General features: G+C 41.9%; 1 protein-coding gene across 1 annotated transcript in view; it reads right to left on the reverse strand.

Annotated features, from left to right (window-relative positions):
• PRKDC (protein kinase, DNA-activated, catalytic subunit) overlaps positions 1 to 19,539 on the reverse strand; it is a 490,177-nt gene that overhangs the window by 36,579 nt on the left and 434,059 nt on the right. Inside the window, exons 79-81 of the mRNA XM_030214157.1 lie at positions 16,310 to 16,530; positions 6,163 to 6,255; positions 5,857 to 5,934 (exon numbers count right to left, since the gene is read on the reverse strand). Coding sequence (XP_030070017.1) covers positions 5,857 to 5,934; positions 6,163 to 6,255; positions 16,310 to 16,530 — 392 coding nt within the window. The remainder of the gene's footprint in view (positions 1 to 5,856; positions 5,935 to 6,162; positions 6,256 to 16,309; positions 16,531 to 19,539) is intronic.

Below are 19,539 nucleotides of genomic sequence, written 5' to 3' on the forward strand. Positions count from 1 at the left end.
AGAGATGAAGCGTTTAAAACATACTTGAGAGAGAAGTGGGAAGACTATCAAAGGGATAATAATACTCCGGGAGTGAGTCCAGTGATATACTGGGAGGCGGCCAAGGCTGTTCTGAGAGGCCATATATTGGCGTATACCGCTGGGAAAAAGAAAAAAACAGAGGCAGAGTTATTAACTTTATCGGCTGAGTACCAGCAAGTGCGCAGGCAACATATGGGAAGCATGGATAAAGAGCACAGGGAGAAACTGGGTCGGCTCCGTAAATGTATTGACCAATTGCTTAATGCCAGAGCAGAACGGGATATATACTATCAGAGATTCAAATTATTTCACTGGGGCAATAAGGCAGGGAAACTTATGGCAAACCTAGTGAGACCGTATAGGAAAAGACAGATTGTTACATCAATAAAAGATAGCGCAGGCAGAGTATACCAAGAAGAGGCTCAAATACATACACAATTTGTTCACTACTACCAGTCATTATACGCAGTAAGGGACTTGGACCTACCAAAGAGGGACGCTTTCTTTGAGGGCTTACAGGTACCACAGATGAACACAGAGCAGGCACAACACTTAAGCGCCCCTATAACAGAGCAGGAGGTCAGGCAAGGCATTAAAGCATTAAAACTGACTAAAGCCCCAGGCCCAGACGGATATGGGCCGGAATATTATAAGATCTTAATGACAGATATTACTAAACCACTGGTTGACTTCTATAATGACTTATCAGGGGGTGAAGGTGAAGGGAAAAATAATCAAAATCTAGCACATATTATCTTAATCCCTAAACCAGGAAAGGATCCTGGCCAGGTGGGTTCTTACCGACCCATATCCCTGTTAAATCAGGATGTCAAACTTCTTGCAGCTATTTTAGCGCGAAGAATGAATCTGGCGCTCTCTGGAGTGGTACAGGAAGACCAGGCGGGTTTTGTCCCAGGTCGATATGCCTCAATGAATCTTATTAGGGCAATGGCAGCAATACACACCTATAAAGGAACAAAAGGGAACGAGGTGATAGCGGGGCTAGATATGGAAAAAGCTTTCGACAGCATATCGTGGCAGTATCTCTTTTGGGTGATGGAGAAATATGGGATTAGTGGTAGATTTATTGAATGGGTTAAGTCTCTATACACTAAGCCGAGAGCGAGGCTGATAATAAATAACACCCTAACAGAAGACTTTGAGTTACAAAGGGGAACAAGGCAGGGGTGCCCACTATCGCCACTCCTGTTCCTGCTGGCAATTGAGCCATTGGCGATTAAAATACGACAAAGCGACAGGATTAGGGGCCTCATGGTGGGGGGGAAGGAGATCCGCATCAACTTATTTGCAGACGATATCCTTTTGTATCTGCAAGACGCATTCACTCACCTAGATCAGGCACTACTCTTAGTAAAGCAATTCGGGGACGTATCGGGGTTAAGGGTCAATTGTGAAAAATCTGAATTACTCCCACTATCAGGAACCCAAGATAAACCAGGATTTGGCAGGCTCCCTATACCACCAGTATCACAGGCAATGCGCTATTTGGGGATCTTCTTGAGTACTAACCCTATAGTGATGTATAAGAAAAACATATTGGAACAAATTGATAAGATCAGGATAACTTGTGAGAGATGGAAAGATCTCCCCCTATCACTTTATGGCAGGATAGCATTGGTTAAGATGGTTCTGTTACCAAAGCTATTATATCCATTGCAAGCAATACCTATATGGATTAAGAGGCAGGACGAGAGGCTATTTAGATCCATTATAAGATCCTTTATTTGGAGGCATAAAAGTGCACGCATAGGACATCAGATGTTGATACGTAACAGGGAGGGGGGAGGCCTTAACCTACCTGAGTTACGACTTTACAATGTGGCAGCCCTGATGCGTATAATCTACGAAGGTATCAGTGGCCAATCAAAATTTACTCCAAACCAATGGTGGGAGGACTGGTGTAAACCATATTCGTTCATAAATTTAATACACACATCACCAGGACTGGGTACCATTGCAAACAAGCAGTATAGCTTTCTTACACCGCTCCGCTTGGCATGGAAGTGGTGGAGGAGCAGACAGGATAGAAGCCCGTTTGTCTCGCCCTTTCAGAGAATAGTGGGGCTGGTAGACTTCCCGACAGGTATGGGACCATCTGTATTTAAAAGATGGGCAGAAAAAGGGTGTGTGACTTGGGGAGACTTGGTATCCACGGAGAGCGATGGCTTCCCTCCCTTCTCGCAAGTGAAGGAAATATGGAGGGTTCCAAACAATCACATGTTACAATACCTACAAGCAAGACATTACTGGCTACAGGTGTGGAGGAAGTATGGGAAGGGATGGTCATATGGGAAATTGGATGAAAAAGTGATATGTTTACCCCCGAAGGCCAATAAATTATCTATGTGGTACAAGCTGACGAAGATGGCTATACCAGATGGGGGGAGGGGAGGAGCTGTCGCTGCGTGGAATAGAGAGCTGGGAACTGAATATACGCAGCCTCAGTTTGATTTCCTGTTTGTGTCATTAGCCGAATTTGTTAAATGTGCAGACTGGCAAGAAACCCAGTTTAAACTGCTACATAGGGCATTTATCACTTGTGAAAAGGGGAAGAAAATGAAGTTGTGGGAATCAGACATATGTCCCAAATGCCAGGCAGGCATAGGCACCTTCCTGCATAGTTTCCTGGAATGCCCTAAATTAGAACTTTGGAATCAAATATTTGGGGTACTGAACGCAATAATCCAGGGGACGGTAGAATGGTCCTATCCAGCGTTGTTACTGGGGGACCAGGCAGATCTCCTGGAACAGGGGCTCTCTCAACCACAGAGGAGGTTCTTATATATGGCTACCCTGGCAGCAAAAAAAAACTATCCTGCAGTGTTGGATCAGGGCGGAACCAGTACCCTATGCCTGTTGGGTGGCAAAGGTTAAAGATATAGCAAAGCACGAGAACATATTGTATAAGAAATCTCCAAATTTAGATAACAGGCAGTACGCAGTGCTCTGGCAGAAACTAGAAGATATGTTAAGATAGTAAGGTTTCCTAGAACCGATGAAGATCATATAGGGGGGGAGGGGGGGCAGGCCTGGGGGGGTTCAGGGCAGGGGGGAGGGGAAGGTATAGAAGAAAATGTTAGTGCAATTGTGCTTTATGTACACTGGTTATGTTTTTATGTGACGAAAGTTTTGATGTTATAAGAGTTGGTGGTTTGTACTAGATCATGCATTTTATAAGCATGTATTGTACTGATGACAATAAAGAGAATTGAAAAAAAAAAACAAAGTCCCTCAGTTCTGTTCCAGGCTCCAGGCCCATGACTAGCTTCAGATGCCTTCCTCCTTTATTGGAGGACAGGAATTCTGTATGCATATCCTCCCATTCCTCTTGTGGGGAATATTTTGCTGAAAATAAGCAAGACTGTGGGACCATGACCTTGATCACTATCTACTGGCCACAGCAGATCTGGTTCCCTCTTCTTCTGGGGTTATCCTCCCAAGAACCGTGGAGATTGAAGTGTTTTCCGATTGGATGTTGACAGCTTAGAATTTGCTTCCTTGCATCTTCCTGAGAGTGTCTCTAGAGTCTTTTTGGCTTCCAGAAAAAATTCCAATAACATGCTACTCTTTCAAATAGAGATTTGCCATCTGGTGTGAGGGCAAGGCCCTAGATCCTATTTTCCCGCTCTACACAGACCTTGCATGAATACCTTCCGCACTTCTCAGAGTCTGTTCTCAAGATCAACTCCATAAGGGTTCATCACAGTGCAATTAGTGCTTACCTTCATGTAGAGGGTAAGCCCATCTCTGGACAGCCTGTAGTTATTTGCTTCATGAGAGGTTTGCTGTTAAAGCCCCCTGTCAAACCTCCACCAGTGTCATGGGACCTCAACATCGTTCTTACCCAGTTCATGAAAGCGCCTTTTGAGACACTTGATTCCTGTCATATGAAATATTTGACCTGGAAGGTCATATTTTTGGTGGCTGTTACTTCAGTTTGCAGGGTCTTTGAGCTTCATGCCTTAATGGCAGTTACACCTTATGCGAAGTTTCATCATAACAATAGTCCTCCACATGCACCCTAAGCTCCTACTTCAGGCTGTGTTGGAGTTCCATCTAAACCAGTAAATTGTCTTGCCACATTCTTCTCCCAACCTCATGCCCATCCTGGCAAAAGTGCATTGTACACCATGGCCTTTTACTTGGAACTGACTAGGCTCTTCAGACAGTACACCCAACTTTTTGTTTCTTTTGATACCAATAAGATCGGGGTCGACATCAGGAAACACACCATTTCCAATTAGCTGGCGGATTGCATTTCTTTCACTTATGCCCAGGCTGGGCTGACCTTTTAGGGTCATGTCAGGGCTCATGATGCCAGAGCCATGGATGTGTTGATAGCACCTCCACTGAAGAAATTTGCAAGGCTGTGACGTGGTCTTCAGTCCACACATTCACATCTCATTACTGCCTTGAGCAAGATACCTGATTCAACAGTTTGCACAGGCAGTGCTGCAGAATTTGTTTGGGGTCTTCTAGAGTCCAACTCCACCCTCCTTGGCCCATTTTGTTCTGTACCAGGCTGCACTCTCACTTAGATTGTATATAGTTTCAGGTTAATTACTTTTTTGCCCTCACCACTGCAAGGTTCAGTTGACTAATGGTTGTCATTTTCAGTGAGCCTGGCAGCTAGGGATTCCCACATGTGAAAATTATAGCCCTGCTTGTTGTCCTTGGAGAAAGCAAAGATATTTACCTGTAGCAGGTATTCTCTGAGACAGCAGGCCTTATATTCTCACATACCCTCCCCCACCTTCCCTTGAAGTTGTCTCCTTTTTATTATGCTTTATATTATATTGCTGGTCCCGCGCTCTTATGGCAGGCGGGAAGGCACTCACACTTGTGTGGTGGAGCGCATCTCGTGCTCAAAGACATATTTTTAAGTTTGTTACAAGCTCCAGACCGGCAATGCAGACTAATGTTACTCACATCTGAGAATATAAGGCCTGTGGTCCTCGGAGAATATCTGCTACAGGTAAGTATCTTCGCTTTTTCTAGGTTAAAGCATGATGTAACACTATTTCACATTTAATTCTGGAACCACCAATTATGGAAAATGTTCAATAAAAAATGCTTTTAATAAAACCAGGAAACAAATTCACACTAATTACTTCAGAACTGAAGAGTATACTAGCTACACCAAGAGGAGAAGGGAATGGGTGACAAAGTATTAGTCATTCAGAATTCTATATGCAATTACTCATATGCAAATTAAATTGTTTGCATTTTATTTCTGCATGGGGAGGGGGGTCTCATAGGTCATGTTTGCAAGCAGTAGAATTAGGAACTGTGAGGTGAGGTGGCAAAGATTTAGGTCTGGTGAGGTGAATTGTAAGACTGTATAAATAAGGAAATCAAGCAGACAGGCTGGAGGGACACTGACTTCTTGGGGTGCAATAGCAACAACCCCACCACCATGTAATAGGAAAAATGGAAAGGGACCTCTGGGAAAAGTAGTCATAGCAAAGAAGTGGAATAAAGGCAGGACCCCAGGGTTATCACAGCTGGAATTACAAGGGCAGATTGCATTATTTCCTCCTGCCAGTGGTAGCTGCAAGAATCTGCAGTGGCATTACAGACATGATGCTATCCAACCCTTCCTTCTTTCACACCTAGACCACGGGTGGGAAGGCAGCCTGGTAGCAGTGCTGTCTTCAGTGGCTGTGACCTTTGAGAAGAGGAGACATTTTGGTGGCAAGTACATGACCAGATTGGTCATTGTGAAATGCCTCATCTTATATTTGTATCTTGTCTTATGTTAAGGGCAAAAATTTCATATTACTATAATCATACGTAAAGAGATTTGCCACTTACCTATACATATATTCATAGCGTGAAATGTTATCACACCTCCCCATCTTCTGTATCCAGTCCTTGTAGTGTTTAGTAGTGCTGTTGACAAAAAATCTCTAATTTACTTTTCAAAAGACTACCATAAGCAACATTAATTAGATCACTACACAAATTCAAACAAATGGCATAAAGCATTTCCAGTGGTTGTTCTTGCTATTGTAATTGTTAAGGGCAGGTTCTCCATGAGCATGTGATTCATATTATCTCAACAAGAGAAAACTAAGGTCACACAAAATGTATGAGACCATACAGAACAAATGCTAATACCTTGAACAGTTCTCCTGCTCTGCCTCCGACATGCTATTGTAAAGAAAATCCTTCAGGGTATTGGTGGCCTCTAGCCATTCAATTAGTCCAAGCCTGGGTAGAAAAAGCAAACCATTGCAAGTTAGAATTCCATGGGAAAAAATAAAAGTGACAAGATCAGGACCATCTGAAATTTGTTCATACTGATTTTAGAATGCGAAGATTTTACTGAATGGAAATCTAGACTCTTTGTGAATTAAATTGCTGCATTTCTCCAGGTAAATAAGGAGACTACAACAAGAGGCTAAGTCTTCATTCCATCCACAGACAGCACATCTCTTCATTTATAGTCTTAATTTACCGTCAATTATTCCAAGTAAGATAACAAGAGGGGAGTTTTCATTACAGAGTGTTAATTACACTTCATTGCTTTCTGAGAAACAAGCACTAAATAAATCACACAATATACCATATAATCTTAAGGCTCTCTATATTAGTCTAATATCCCTAGTACCTTAAGTTGTAATTAAATAATTCAATAATACTAAAATGCAGTCAGCAGTCCAGCAGCAAGAGGGGTGCTATCCAGTCTTTTGTACTGTGTCACATGTATGATTATCTCCCAGTTGGTGAGAGGTTATATGTGTGAGCTTGATGCAAAGAGCTTGTTCCCTTGAGGCTAGAGTAGCAAACTTGAAGGAGCTGAGGGAGACAGAGAGGTACATAGAGGTACATAGAGGAGACCTACAAGAGCGCCGTAGAGAAGTCCTACCTCCAGTCTGGCAGCTTCTGTGCTGCCTTGGAGCAGGGAGATCTCCTAAAACGACAGCATCACCCTGGTGAAGTAGGAAATAATCCTGTAGCCAGGACCTGCTTACCAGATGCAATATCCTCTCACATTGAGGATGTGTCTCCAGGAACTTCAGCCTAGGATGGAAGGCTTAGGACAGCTGTTGTAGTTGGTGATTTCATTATTAGGCATTTACATAACTGGGTGGCTGGTGGGCATGAGGACTGCATAATCACTTGCCTGCCTGGTAAAAAGGAGGTGGACCTCTCGTGTCACATAGATAGGATTTTAGAGAGTGCTGGGGAGGAGCCAGCAGTCTTGATACATGTGGGTACCAACAACAAAGGTAAATGTGGAAGGGAGGTTCTGGAAGCCAAATTTATGCTCTTAGGTAAGAAGATGAAATCCAGATCCTCCAGGGTAGCATTTTTGGAAATAATCCCCATTCCACGTGCAGGATCCAAGAGGCAGACAGAGCTCTGAAGTCTCAATGTGTGGTTGAGATGATAGTGCAGGAATGAGCAATTTAGATGTTAGGAAATGGGCAACATTCTGGGAACATTCTGGGAAACGAGGAGCTTATTTCGAAAGGATGGACTCCACCTAAACCGGGCTGGAACCAAGCTGCTTGCCCAAACATTTAAAAAGGAGATACAGCAGCTTTAAAACTAAAATGGGAGGGGGGAGGGGGAGCTGACAGTAACCCAGGAGCATCCTTGAAGGATACTACTCAAACAGGACATTTAGGGAATCCCAATAAAGAAGTTTCAACAGTGGTGAAAAAAATGCCAGGAGTGTGTAAGGGGAGATCAGAGTAAACAATGTATATTATCCCCATCAACTTCTAAGCAGCTTGTAGATGCAAGGAAAAAACACAATTCGAAGTGCCTGTATACAAATGCTAAAAGCCTAAAAAATAAGATGGGAGTTAGAGTATATAGCAAATGAAGAGGTAGATACAACAGGCATCTCCGAAAACTGGTGGAAGGAGGACAATCAATGGGAAACTATGTTAACAGGATACAAATTATGTCACAATGATAGAGCGGATCAAATCTGAGGGGGGAGTTGCAGTGTATGTTAAATATAGAATTGAATCAAACAAAACACATTCTACATGAAACAGCGGCATGGAATCCTTATGCATAGAAATTCCACGTGTGAAAGGAAGGAGTATTCTAGTTGGGATATACTACTATCTGCCAGGACAGAATGAACAGATGAAGAAATGTTTACAGAAATTAAGAAAGCTGGCAAAATGGGCAACAGTATAATAATGGATGATTTCAAGTACCCCAAAACGATAAATGTTAGATCAGGGAGTGCTAGAGAGTTAAAATTCCTAGATGCAATAAATTATTACTTCATAGAGCAACTGGTCCAGGAACTGACAAGAGGGGGAGCCATTTTAGATATAATCCTTAGTGGAATGCATATACATATAAGTACATAAGTAATGCCACACTGGGAAAAGACCAAGGGTCCATCGAGCCCAGCATCCTGTCCACAACAGTGGCCAATCCAGGCCAAGGGCACCTTGTAAGCTTCCCAAACGTACAAACATTCTATACGTTATTCCTGGAATTGTGGATTTTTCCCAAGTCCATTAGGAAACCGTCTAACCCCTTTTTAAACTCTGCTAAGCTAACCGCCTTCACCACATTCTCCAGCAACGAATTCCAGAGTTTAATGAGTTGTGTGCCCTGATTGGCTGGTCCCGCCCTTGCAGAAACAGGAAATGAGGGCGGGACCAGCCAATCAGGGCACAGAGCTCATAGCGAACAGAATGGAAGGCAGCAGAATCTGCGAAGTACGTTGCCCTTCAGTTCTGCGGCTGGGACTCCAGTAAGAGGAGGGGAGGGTAGTAGAGGGGGCTTGCTGATTTTGGAGGGGGGTGGCCGATGTGCACGTATTGGGGATGGGCGAAGCGTATGTCGGGGAGCGGAGGGGCGTTGGGCGGGTGGAAGCATGGGAGTGGTTTGGCGTTTTTGGAGGGGGGTGATGTGCACGGGCATCTGTGAGAGAGGGGGGGTTGGATTTTAGGGGGGGACGACGCGTGCTTCGTTTACAGTGTGTGGGAATGACGACTGCGTTGGGGAGTGAAAAGACAGATCAAGCAATGGGCTTCCTAACTTAGTGTAGTTGTGTTCATTATGACCCGCCCCCGACGTCATAACATTTTGACGTGAGGGCGGGGCAGAGTTAGATGGTTTGTAAAAGTGGTTACAGAGCTTCGAACTTACGAACCCTGAAGCCACAAAGTTTAGAACGTTGAGGTTGCTTTTTATGTGCAGATGGGGTGTGGCTGAGGGCGGGTCTATGAGTGAGGGTGAGTGGTCCACATAGCCTAGCCTACACAGAGTACAGGAGTTCAGTACTTCACTGCCACGGAGTGAGCTTCAGAACGTTTGAGGGGGGATTTTATTTATATAGATATTTTTTTGTCCTGGATCTAAAGTACTGGTAAATATAAATTATATCCTGAAATTGTTACAGATGTTGCCTTGGTGATTACTGCTTTGCCACTAACCCAAGTTTGGTGCTGAGAGGCTGTTTTCTGCTCTGAGAATATTTAGTTCAGATTGACAGCCTCCTTGAAGGGAGGATCTGACTGAGGCAATTCTTTTTCTGAGGATAAATTCTTCAAAGATATGCAAAATACTGTTACACGCTTAATATTTTAAAGAAGATTTCTTTAAAATATTAAGTGTAACAGTACATTGCATATTTTCATTTGACAGCATTTTTTTGTTCAGGGTTTTTTTGTTCAGACCAAGTAAATATATATTGTGGTCTATTAGTCCTAATTTTGTACATAAGGAAATATCCCATGTTTCTACAATTAAATTTCCCTTAGAGTAGGAGTCCGAGTTGGGGTTGGACAGTAAGAAAAGTGAGGAGTCTGGGTCAAAGATTTTGTGTAGATTATAGGGTTTCAGAATTTATATATTTTTTTTTAATTCCACAATTTTTGTTTGTGGTTATAGTTTTCTAAATAGCAGAGTAAATCATGCATTTCTGGTCTTTAACAACTGATATGTCTGTGCTATTATCTGTATTTTCATGTTAAGCACCACTGAAGAACCTAATTTGATACGGAGTCCAAATTCACTTCTAAAACTCTTTTTATCAGAATAATTTTAAAGTATAGTTGTGAGAATTTGTGAATCCTCTAAAATGGTCTATATTTTAGTACAGTTCTTACTTACAAAACTACATTGAACAAATAAAATGTATCCTATTAATTTGAGTCGATTACTTATTCAACTAGAACATGGGTTCTCAACCCAGTCCTCAGGACATACTTAGATGGTCAGTTTTTGGGATACCCACAATGAGTATGCTTGAGATATATTTCCATAGAATGGATACAATGAATTTAGTGCATGCAAATGTATTCTCATGCATACTCATTGTGGGTATCCTAAAAACTGACTGGCTACTGTGTCCCAAGGACTGAGTTGAGAACCCCTGAAATAGAAGTATGCTTGTGTTAAAAAAAAAAAAAAAGCAAATTATTAATTCAGTAAATAGTGGCACCTCCTTAAACAGCAATCATTTAACAGTTAAGGAAATGATTAGTTGATCAGTGTCTCATATCACCCTTGAGGAATTTTGGTTCATTCTTCTATTCAAATGTGTTTCAGCTCTATGGCATTTGAGGGCTTGCTTGCATTAAATGCTTACTTTCAGGTTTTGCCACAACATTTCAGTAGAGTTTAGGTCAGGGCTTTTGAGCTGGCCAGTCATAAAACACAATTTCTCTTCAGCCATTCTGTAATAGATTGCTTGAATGTTTAGGGTCAAAGCTAAAGGCTGCTATAAATATGGCAACTGATCTTTATGCAAGGAAAGTAAACAAAAACAAGAGAAATAGGAAGCCTATATGGTTCTCCAAACAAGTACCTGAAAAAATAAGAGCAAAAAAGGCTTTGCTCAAGAAATACAAAAGGCAACGAGAGGATCACGGAAAAGATTATCGGACTAAACTTAAAGAAGAGGGAAATTCGGCTAGCGAAAGCGCGAGCGGAAGAAAAAAATGGCTAAAGATATAAAGAGAGGTGACAAGACCTTTTTCAGATATATTGGAGAAAGGAGAAAAGATAAGAATGGCATTGCAAGACTGAAAGATAATGAGAATGGCTATGTAGAGAGTGATGAGGATAAAGTGAACGTACTAAACAATTACTTCTCTTCGGTGTTCACAGAGGAAAATCCTGGAGAAGGACTGCAGTTGGCTGCAGAGGAAATATCTGGGAATGGAGTTGATATCGCACTGTTTACAGAAGAATGAGTTTATAAACAGATGGAGAATCTGAAGGTGGACAAAGCTAAGGGGCCGGATGGGATACATCCCAGGATACTGAGGGAGCTCAGAGAGATCCTGGAGGCACTTCTTAAAGATTTAATAGATCTTTAGAGATAGGAGAGGTTCCACGAGATTGGAGACGAGAAGATGTGGTCCCTCTTCACAAAAGTGGAGACAGGGAAGAAGTGGGAAACTACAGACCGCTAAGTCTCACATTGGTGGTAGGAAAAATAATGGTGTTGCTGCTGAAAGAAAGGAACTTTCTAGAAGCCAACAGGTTACAGGACCTGAGGCAACATGGCTTTACCAAAGGAAAATCCTGCCAAACAAATCTTATTGAGTTCTTTGACGAGGTGACCAAAGAGCTAGATGAAGGACATGCGCTAGATGTAGTCTACTTGGATTTCAGCCAAGCCTTTGATAGTGTCCCCCACATAAGACTGATGAATAAGCTGAAAGGGCTGAACTGGATAGGAAACTGGTTGACCGGCAGGTGGCAGAGGGTGGTGGTAAATGGAATCCGCTCGGAGGAAAGGAAGGTGAGCAGTGGAGTTCCTCAGGGGGCGATGCTGGGGCCAAGTCTGTTTAATATATTTGTGGGAGATATTGCTGAAGGGTTGGAAGGAAAGGTCTGACTTTTTGAGGATGACACGAAGATAGCCAATAGAGTGGATACCCTGGAGGGAGTAGAAATAATGAGAAGGTATCTCCAAACGTTAGAAGAATGGCCGAGGGTCTGGCAGTTAAAATTTAATTGTCTTATGGCCAATAATCCACTCAAGCTTTGAAATTATGTAGAAACTCTAAACACAGCTCCACACATGCATGAGTGGAGTATGTTTTGAGCCATATGATGGTGCGCTGGGTCCACGCCTTATAGTCTGAATCTCTGAGCTGGCTGGGTGGCGATACTGAGGCTTTTTTTCTCCACTTTTGGTGCGGGGTTTGTTTAGCTGTTTGGCTGTGTGGGTGACAGCAGTAGTATTTATTGATTTTTGCACGCAACGTGTGTGGAGCTGTGTTTAGAGTTTCTAGTTAAACTTTAATGTCAAGAAGTGTAGAGTGATGCACTTGGGGTGCAGAAATCCAAAAGAGAAATACTGAATAGGAGTGGAGAGACTAGTAAGTTTGACTCAGGAGAGAGACCTTGGGATGTTGGTGTCCGAAGATCTGAAGGTGAAGAAACAATGTGACACGGCGAGAGCCGTGGCCAGAAGGATGCTAGGCTGCATAGAGAGGGGTATAACCAACAGAAGAAAGGAGGTGTTAATGCTCCTCTATGAGTCGTTGGTGAGGCCCCTAGAGTATTGTGTTCAGTTTTGGAGGCCATATCTTGCTAAAGATGTAAAAAGACTGGAAGCGATGCAAAGAAAAGTTACAAAAATGGTATGGGATTTGCGTTGCAAACCGTACGAGAGACTTGCCGACCTGAACGTGTATACCTTGGAGGAAAGGAGAAACAGGGGTGATATGAAAGCTATCAATCCACAAACAAACCTTTTCCGGAGATGGGATGCCAGTAGAACTAGACGACATGAATTGAGGTTGAAGGGGGGCAGACTCGGGAGTAATGTCAGTATTTCTTTAACAGAAAAGGTGTTGGATATGAGGAATGCCTTCCCGTGGGAGGTGGAGCAGATGAAAATGGTAATGGAATTCAAACATGCGTGGAATAAACACAAAGGAATCCTGTTTAGAAGGAATGGATCAACAGAATCTTAGCAGAGATTGGGTGGCAACACCAGTAATTGGGAAGCAAAACTAATACTGGGCAGACGTCTACGCCCTGATTGTGACTGAAAAGATATGGATGGGCTGGAGTGTAAATTTTAAGGGCCTTCGACGTTAGCTTCAGAAACTATAGTACAAGAACAGTGCTGGGCAGACTTCTACGGTCTGTGCCCAGAGAATGGCAAATCAAACTCAGGTGTACACATAAAGTATCACATACCATATAAAATGAGTTTCTTGTTGGGTAGACTGGATGGACCGTACAAGTCTTTATCTGCCGTCATTTACTATGTTACTATGTTTCAAAAATAGAAAAATAGAAAAAGGACCTGAATGCAGTGGTGTCTCTAGATAAATATTTGAGTATGTGTGGGGAAGTGGGGGAGAATGAAAACAACATTTCGATACATAACCCCCTTCTCCCCTCCACTTTTCTTCTATATATAAAAGAAACCCTCCCCCCCCCTCCAACCTGTTTAAACTACCCGGTAAAACCATCATTATATAATTCATAGCATCATTCAACAAATTCTTCTTTGTGGCGTGAAATTTGGATTATCTACAGGATTGGTCAGAATCTAAGCTTTGAAGCTCCAGTTCTGTATCACAAACTCATATTCCCAAACAGCAATGCTACCCTCTTACAACTGGCCACACAAAAAATATTTAAATTATGTCAATCAACTTAGAAACAGCACATGCTCCTTCCGCTGCCATATAATTTGTTTAAAGTACACGGGTGTTTGTTTGTATGGTGACTCTACTGCAGTGTTTCTCAACCCAGTTCTTGGGGTATACCTAGCCAGTTGGGTTTTTGGGATATTTACAATGAAGATGCATAAGATAAATCTGTATACTGAGGAAACACTGTATGAAAATCTCTCTCATGCATCTTCACGTGGGATCTGCAGAACCCTGGATTTATAAACATCATAAAAACATATGGGGAAAAGTAAAAACATAAACCTCTTTTCCAAAAAACGGTTCATATGTGGTTAAATCAAGAACAAATATTTACTCCACAAGACTTAAAAAACCAACATTATAAATTTTTTTTTTTATAAATAATAAAAACGAATGCGATACCACCACAAATGATCATAAAAGTAAACTGTACCTTGAAGAACTCCCCGGATGGGAAAAACAACACAGAAACTGAAATCAGTATACAAGATGACTTCATAAAGGAGTAGACATCAGAATGCACGGTTGTGAAAAAGAGTCAAATGCAGACCTAAAGTGTAAGTTTAAAATCGCCAACAGAAACTTCAAAAAGATAATAAAGGCTTTATTGCAGCAAAGCAGACCATTAAAATTATTGTCAAAAAATCCAACCTTCCCAACTGCATTTAAATTTAAAAAGTGGAGACAAACTCCAAAGGTGTACTTACAAAAGTCGTTCTACCATGAGCCTAGCAGCCCGCGAGAAGCTGAATGGTGGTTGCGAGAGATGCAACCAGTAGGCGTTTAAAAGAAGTGGCGCGCTGCGCAATGTGCGAGATTATAGACTAAATGCATGAGCTCCTGCTGCCACATGTTTTCCCCCTTACCCCCAACATCAGTGCGGAAGACCTGCGTGCGCTGCCTCTGACTGGACATAGAAGAAAGAAGTTGGGTAAGGAACAGCAGCTTTGACCACTGCCAGAAGATGGCTATATTTAACAACCAACTCGCAAAAATCTTGAAAAGTTAACAATCGGCTCTGGCGAGCCGGCTCCAGCGCACCATTGAGTACAGGCCACCTAAAGTTGGAACCAATAAGAGAGAGTGAGGAGTGGGTCAGGATCAGAGCAGTTGTACATCACGAATATGACAGCCAATGAGGGTGGCCCGTCCTGGCTCCCTCTTCACTCTACCAAGCATTGTGTGTATTTAGATTTTAGCAAGTCTTTGACACCACTATGCATAGATGACTAATAAATAAACTGAGTGCCTTCGGTACGGGTCCTAAAATGACTGACTGGGTTAAGAACTGGTTGAGTAGAAGGCGACAGAGGGCGAAGGTAAATGGAGCTCATTCTGAGGAAAGGGATATTACCATTGGTTTGCCAAAAGGTTTGGTTCCTGGGTCAGCGATTTTGTAAAACTATTTTGTAAGCGATATTGGTGAAGGGTTGTCTGGTAAGGTTTCTTTCTTTGCAGATGATACCAAAACCTGCAATAGGGTAGGCACCCCTGATGATGTGGATAACATGAAGAAGGATCTAGCAAAGTTTGAATAATGGTCCAGAATTTGACAGCTAAGATTTGGGCTGGAAAAACCTGAGGGAATGCTACAGTTTAGGAAGTGAAGAACTTTCGTGCACAGAAGACGAGCGGGACTTGGGTGTGATCGTATATGACGACTTTAAGGTGATCAAGCAAGTTGAAAAGGCAAAGGTAAAAACTAGAAAGATGATTAGGTGCATAGGGAGAGGAATGTCCAGTAGGACAAAGGAGGTGATGATGGCCCTGTATAAGACTCTGGTGAGCCTACATTTAGAATACTGTGTACAGTTCTGGAGATCGCACCTTGAAAAAGATATAAACAGGATGGAGTCAGTACAGAGGATGGCTACTAATATGGTCAGTGATCTTTGTCATAAAGTGTATGGGGACAGACTTTATTATCTCAATCTGTATACTTTGGAAGAAAGGCAAAAGAGTGGAGATATGATAGAGATGTTTGAATACATACGCAGCAAATATTTGTTTTCGATTCAGCCCCGAATAGTGCCCCAGATACATTATTTATATTCGGCAAAATAGCAATTTAAATTCAAATACAAATAATCTGGGTTCTACTGTGTTAAATCCTACTGAAATAAATATCGGATCTCTGATTTCACATTGCTTCTTTTATTATTTGTTATGTTAAAGCTCAATGCCCATTATTTGTCTTCAGCATTCATATTTGGCCGAACAGTAAAAATATGCAAGTCGGTACAGCTCTAGAGGAAATATTTCTTCACAGAAAGGGTGGTGAATTCATGGAATGGCCTGGTGGAGGCGGTGGAGATGAAAACTGTATCTGAATTCAAGAAAATTTGTGACAAGTATATAGGATCTCTAAGGAAGAGGAAGGGATAGATGGCAGATAGGCAGTAGGCCATATGGTCTTTATCTGCCTTCATTTTTCTCTGTTATGTTTCTATTACAGAGCTTCAATACTAATAGTCTACCAAGAAACTGTCACACAAGTATCAGCCTCCGTAAGTTGTTCACAACTTGGTACCTGCATACAGGGAACTTACCTTTTTATCGAATACTGCTTTACTGTAACCTTGAGCAAACAATGAACACTCAATGCATTGTGATATAATATTTTTCTTGATTGTGGGAAAGGCCAAACAATGTACCTGGTAGTCATGGGTATAACTTGGTATGTTTTTATCTGCATGTTTCGTTGGCTGCAGGCAGCATCTTGAGAAAGGATTATATTCATGACATCAAACAGCTGTTGAATCCGCTGGTCTTGTCGGAGGTCTTCACCACCTTTTACAAGGAAGGGGTACTCCTTCTCATCATTTCCTAGTATGATTATACGTTTAGGTTTTCTAATGGAAGACATCACTTTCACCTTTACAAAAAAAGATAAAATAAAACAAGCATGAAATATTTTCTAATTAGTAGTACCCATGTTCCTCCTTTCTACTGACATTTGCAGGGGGATTTTTTTTTTGTTAACATGGTGTCTGGGTTAATAGGACATAAATATGCCTATTTTTTGGCCTAGAAATTTTGCCTAGATTGAAGGTATGGACATTAAGCCTGCTCAAGAGCAAGCACAAATGTTAATGCATACCTTATATGCATATGAACATGTTTTATTAATTACACCTACATTTCATGACTCCTTTCATGCTCTGCCCAAACTTCACCCCTGAGCAAGTCTACTGTACAAGTATGTACCATTTGTAATATATTGGAAATAGTGCTAAATTCCACAAAAATAATAAGTTCATTAACAAAAAAGACCTGACCTCAAACATAGCATAAAAACAGTAGAATGGTGTAAAATAGCCCAATTGTCAAACACAGTCTATAAAAACTCTTTATGCTTCAAAAATTAATTTAGTATAGCCCCGACAATGTTCCTTTTCAGTTGTGCAGACGCTCACCATTTTTTAAACTGCCACACAGCAGGGTCACCAAGACCTTCCCCACCTCGCCGCTGCTTCTTCAGACCAGCAGTGGCAAAACAAGGTAAAGCCATCACGGGGCTGCACTCTGCATATACACAGCCACCTTTTAGCAGCTGCACGTATGCACAATATGGACCCAAAATGTCTGGAGAAGCAGCAGTAGCAGCCGGGCTGTTGGGGGAGGGGAGGGAGACAGAGAAAGGAGAAAGATGCCAGGAAAGTGAAGGGGGGGGGGGGGGGGAGAGAAAGGGGGCTGACACTAGATGGAATGGGAGGAAGAGATAGAGAGCAGGCTCTGGATTGGGGGGAGGGCAAATGCTGGATAGATGGAGGAAGAAAGAGGATACAGTTAGTGACAGGCTGAGGAATAAGAGAACCAGGGTGAGGGAATGAGAGGGAAAGCTGTAGGCAAAGATGGTTAATAAAGGAAAATCTGGATAGAAAGAATGGACAGAGGCAGAAAAATTGAAGAAATCTGAAAGGAAAAGGAGAGACAAAAGTGACAAATGTACAGAGAATCCTGGCAGGAGAGCTAAGTGAAGATGAGGAAACCAGAGACTGGGACCAACAATCTGAAAAAGCAAATGGTAGAATAAAGAATTTTATTTTTAATTTAGGACAAAATAGTATGGTAGCTGTGTGAGCTCCTTGGAGCAACTTCTGGGGAAACCATTACTTGTTAAAAAAAATTACAGGGGTTAAAAAATATTTTATAGCACTTTAAGGATTTTTTATTTTTTAAATTTGACCATGGATTTTACAACTGTTTCTACTGCACCTCTGAATTTATTTATTTTTGTTACATTTGTACCCCGTGCTTTCCCACTCATGGCAGGCTCAATGCGGCTTACATGGGGCAATGGAGGGTTAGGTGACTTGCCCAGAGTCACAAGGAGCTGCCTGTGCCCGAAGTGGGAATTGAACTCAGTTCCTCAGTTCCCCAGGACCACCCTAACCACTAGGCCATTCCTCTGTGCATTGGGAACACTGCCTTTTGTGCCGAGCCACCGATGAGGCCATGGACATTGATATTTTGCAGTACCTCCACCCAGCAACCTGGTAATAAAATCCCATCTACCGCTACTTCATGCTGTGTCTTTTTCTCACTCTCAGTGCTCTTTTGCCGTATAGAGACATGGCTAAAACCTGGGGAGGAAGGCTTGTTCTATCAATTGTTCCGGCCTAATTTTGCTTCATTAAAAATTATGAAGCTCGTAGAGGAGGCGGCATAGTGATGCTTGTGGCAAATATTCTCTTACTCTGAAACCTACTAGTAAAGCTGCCTTTCCCCAACCCATTGAATTTATTATTGATTTATTTTCCACCATATTTTTGGTCCACCCAATGGGATCAGTTGCTTTTGACTCAAAGGCGACTATCGATTATCCCAACCTTCTTGTCTTAGGAGATTTTAATTTCCATGTTGATGACCAATGGAGAGCTTATGATAAACGTTTTCTTTCCCTATTTGAAGATCTTAGTCATACTCAACACGTTCCTTTCCCTCTTCATGCAGCAAGGTTCATACTGGACCCTGTACTTAAAAATTATTTTCATGATTTGGTTAAATTACATGGCTTTAACAGCATTCCATTCCCTGGATGTATCACCTGCTCATTTAATTAAAACCCCTCTCAACTAACCCTGGCCCCTTCTCAAACCTATCTAGTAGGCCTTGTCCCACTGGTAGGTTTTTTGGAATTGACTCTCCAACTTCCTTCTCTTATCGCCTCTCTTCCTTCAGAATTCAGTTTCTTACCTCTCTGTGAGCAAGTCACTACATCAAATAATGTTCTGACTAGTCAAATTTCCTATGCTGCTAAGTCATGATCAAATTATGGTTCAAGCTCAGGTTATAAACGCTGGTTCCATGGCGGACTTTGGCTCTTAAAGCGACAGACATGCCATGCAGAAAGACTATAGAGGAAAGGTTGGCACACTACAAACATTGTTACAATTTTTACCATAAAAAACTGAAGGAGACCAAAAAGAAATATTATTTCTCATTGATTCAGTCTTCTTCTAATAAGCCTCAGAGAAATTTTCAGTCTAGCGGCAGAATTGATGTAGTGGCCTTTTGGTCAAGACTGGTACTTCTATAGAACCTTTAACATTTGTGAACCAATGTTCTTCATTAAGTAAGGAGATTTTAGATGAATTTGTCGCGCTAAAGTCTAATAAAAAGAAAACATCTGAAAAATGGTTTGACAATGAAATTGTGAGGGAGTGATTGGTATAGTGGCAGGTGTCCCTAGGAACACTCCCTCACTGAAGGTGCAAATTAACCACCTTATAGCAGGTGGTGCTAAGAGGATGCAGTTTAGCTGCATGAAAGCAGGAGGAAAGACAATCAAGGTAGAAGTTCTACAATTACCTAGAAGACTCCGATGTTGTGTGTCTAGGCTGAAGGTAAGCATGTTCTAGACTGTGTTTGTTTGGAACAG

Source organism: Microcaecilia unicolor, chromosome 1, assembly GCF_901765095.1.
Source record: "Microcaecilia unicolor chromosome 1, aMicUni1.1, whole genome shotgun sequence".
Taxonomy (NCBI): domain Eukaryota; kingdom Metazoa; phylum Chordata; class Amphibia; order Gymnophiona; family Siphonopidae; genus Microcaecilia; species Microcaecilia unicolor.